The sequence below is a fragment of the Austrofundulus limnaeus genome, unplaced genomic scaffold, assembly GCF_001266775.1.
Source record: "Austrofundulus limnaeus strain Quisiro unplaced genomic scaffold, Austrofundulus_limnaeus-1.0 Scaffold1811, whole genome shotgun sequence".
NCBI classification, from domain to species: Eukaryota; Metazoa; Chordata; class Actinopteri; order Cyprinodontiformes; family Rivulidae; genus Austrofundulus; species Austrofundulus limnaeus.
Genome location: NW_013954213.1, coordinates 8,578 through 12,191, shown reverse-complemented (window position 1 = coordinate 12,191; position 3,614 = coordinate 8,578). Strand labels below are relative to the sequence as shown.

The 3,614-nt window shown below is 34.7% G+C and overlaps 1 protein-coding gene across 1 annotated transcript in view; it reads right to left on the bottom strand.

Annotated features, from left to right (window-relative positions):
* The window catches only part of ctso (cathepsin O), a 12,736-nt gene that overhangs the window by 855 nt on the left and 8,267 nt on the right, over positions 1-3,614 (bottom strand). The window contains exon 6 of the mRNA XM_014033708.1: positions 617-780. Within this exon, the coding sequence (XP_013889162.1) occupies positions 617-780 (164 nt within the window). The remainder of the gene's footprint in view (positions 1-616; positions 781-3,614) is intronic.

The window sequence follows — 3,614 nt, the reverse complement described above, 5'->3', positions numbered from 1 at the left end:
TTTAAGAATAATACCACAACATGAAAAAAATAAAAAAGAAATAGGAGTTTCTGTTTGCAATTAAACAAATGTCAAAGTAAATATAAAACTTTTTTTTTTTTTACCTTTTCTATTTATCATGTATTTGATTTGAAGTTGAAAGTAAAGATAGCTTCAGGCACACGTTGTGAAACCCAGTTAATCTCTGGTAACTGTTTGCTTTAAAAGGCCGATAAGATAAAGTTCCCAAGTCAGATACTAAAATGTTACAGTGCACAAAATAAATCAAAGCGTTGCTTCGATTTCCTTTTAATCTGCATTCCAAGGAAATCGTTAAAAAAACAGGAAGGTAAGTTTTACTGGCAATAAGAAAAATWATTTATTTTGCAGGCATTCGATTGCCAAGATTTTAGTCATTTTTTAGGAATGCAGATTAAATCCTTTTTGTGCCATAGAGAGAGAGAAAAAAAACATTATCCCAATTAGCAAKGTGTTTATAAATCTGACTAAGAGACACATATTTTATTTTTGGACAGTTCCATGACTTTCACAGTCCACATTTTATTTCTGTAAAATTTACATCTGTGCTATGTTAAACAGTGACTCTCCCTCTGAGTGCATGAAGGCAGCTTTTTACCGGTCGTGTCATATCCAACAACCAGAACGGCATGGTTGGACCACTGTCTGGAGCAGTGGTGCTGGATTATGCCTCCAAGGTAATCCTGCCAGCTGACAGCATCCACGGTTACAACCAGCGGACCGGACTGCACCAGCTGACCCATCATCGCCTCCTCTTGACCACTGAGGAATAGAAACACATTCTCGTGAGGTTTGCTGGCTTTGTCTTGTGGATAAGCGGATTTTAAAGTTCGCTACAGGAATAAGTTTGGGAGTTGAGTAAAGTGTGAGRAAAGATTTGATGAAAATATTCGATAAATGAACATTTCTTTCACCATCCTCCCTGCGTTAGAATCCATCCAGGATTCATCTTTTTTCCCCCTCATTAGTACATCTGCTTTTGAACAAGTTTTTCATATATACTTGTTTCTTCTTACTATGTTGAACATATGCCGGCCCCCCTCTGCTACCCCTTCCTGTCATCCCGCCGGATGATTCCCACTGGGGGTATCTGTGATGCCCTCCGCTRCCAGGCTCATTACATGATATACGGAGCCCCTTTCTATGTGGCGAACCGCACTGAAAAGCCACTCTGACTTTATGATCATGTTTGTCTTTTTTGCCGTGCAGCAGTAAAGACCTGACCCCCCGATGAGGCTCCTCCTCGCAGAGACGTCCAATTCGGGAAGACAGGGGCAGGTCAAAAGGACCRTTTTCATGCTGGATCAGAGGATTGTTGAAAAGGGTAGACCGGCAATCCAAGTGGTAGCATGACACTGACATTTACTCAGTCTGAAAATCATCTTTACTTTGCTTTACTTTTAATTTGATTTTAACAAGGCAAAGTGCATTTATATGGAGCAGAGAAAATTCAAAAATTTTCATGTGGAAGAGAAAAGAAATGAAACTTAATTTAAACAGAAAAAAAAGAAAAAAGAAACGGTTGAATAAATGAAGTACAAATTGCTGCAATCCTAGAAACAACAAAACATAAAAAACTAATTATATTTGAAGTACAACTACAAAAAAAAGACCCATTGTGGAAACCGGTGCTGAATTTATTTTCAATATTTTTCATTCTAAACAGCAGTCTCAACTTGAAGCCTAATTTAGGTAATGAAGGGCCTTCCTTCACAAAGATCAGAAACAATAAAATTAAAAGGGTAATAAAAATTCCTAATAACTAATTAAAGGCTCGACTGAGCCGCTTCCTGCTGCAGGTTTCTTCCCGATAAAAAGGAAGTTGTTCCTTTCTGCTGTTTCCATGTGCTGCTCAGGGTGGAGGAGTGCAATGAAGTGACATTTCAACACAATCTTTTGGCTCCTTTAAAAAGATAACTTTTACTAAATGGCATTTCATAACATACTGCATGTGAATGTACTATTTTATTAATCTAAATTTCAGCTTGCTTTTTTTCCCTTTTGTCTTGTGTCCTGGGATGACTTGATTAAATGAATTAGATTTATATAAATAAAATCAACTGAATTAATGTAATTCAGTTCTATTGTATTTGAAATGATGACATCARTTTGCACACAATCTCTCAATTTTGCTGCGTGTTACATAATTTGAAAATAACATTTTACATTTTTTCTTTTCCGATAAATAATATACGGTTCTTCTTAAAAATGTTTTATGTGTAATGTTTTGTCTTCTTGCTTTTCTGAAGCCTCTTGTCCTTGACAGGAGCACACGTCTTTGCAGATTCTCGCAACAACTTTCAGACAGACCGTCTTGCCGCTCCCTCCRTAACTACACTTCAGTTGCTAAAGCTGAGGCAGAGCTGGTATGCACAACTCATCTGCACACGTATCCTGCTCCTTCCTGTTTGTTGACCAACAGTATAGGAGATGACACGAGAGGCTCCGCCCACCTTATTTGCATAACGAGGCAGAAATGCATAAGATAAAGTAAAAACAGGAGAGAAAAAAATGTAATGGGGAAATAAAAAACTATAAAAAAATACATAAATACAAATTATGAGACACAAATGAATCTAAAAGTAAAAGATAAAACAAAATATATATTTTCAAAAACAGTAAGATTCGAACTATAAGCTAAAATATGTGACCAATCATATCGAAATGAGGATTAAGTCAAATTTGGTCAAAATGACCTAATTACATTTCATGTTCCTGGCTTTAAAAGCTACATTTTGGTTCCTGGATCATTCTGATATCACAAAAAGAACCAGAGATATGCCTTAATTTGTCTTGTTGGTTACAATAATACAGTAATATTTGGTCTTATTCCTAATTGTATGTAATTTTTATGAGGAATTTTTCATTTCATTATGAATAGGAAATCTCAAATAGTATTTGAATATTGACATTTCCCAGTTGGACAGAAACAAAAACATTGCTAGCTCACGGGGAAAATCCTCAAATTTTAAAAGGCGTTTTTCCTCGAAATCTGTATTTTTGTTGCTACTGCTCAAATAAGTGCTTTAAAACTTTTTTATGATTCTATTTCAGACAGTTCGTTCAAATGAAACAGTGAGGCATTTATTGGTTATATTTTGACAAAATGCAATTTTTGTAAGTGTTTTAATCAAAACACTATATTTACCTATATCTCCACATACCACTTTTAGACTTAATCCTTGTTTTGATGTGATGGGTCACATATAATTTGTTGGAACTAAAAACTAAATATGATGGTCAAATAAATAATATAACATGAGGTAAAGTTCTCCTATTTAAATTTAATTGGTGCATTTTAAGTGYATTTACTTATTTATTGGTCCATTTATATATCTCTGCATTTTTGTATTACGTCAGTTTCAGTCCTTGATACATTTGGGGTGGGGTGGGGTCATTTAATATTTCACTCTAAAATTATTGTCCCTCAACTCTTTTACAATATCACTTAAGCAATGGTTATTTATTCAAGTATAATACTAGAAATTTAACCTTAAAAATCACCCATAAAGTGGGGGGATAGTATTACACACGGGTTATTGATAATTAGATTTTTATGCTTTTTAAGATAAAAAAAAAAGATCATCGTATTATAC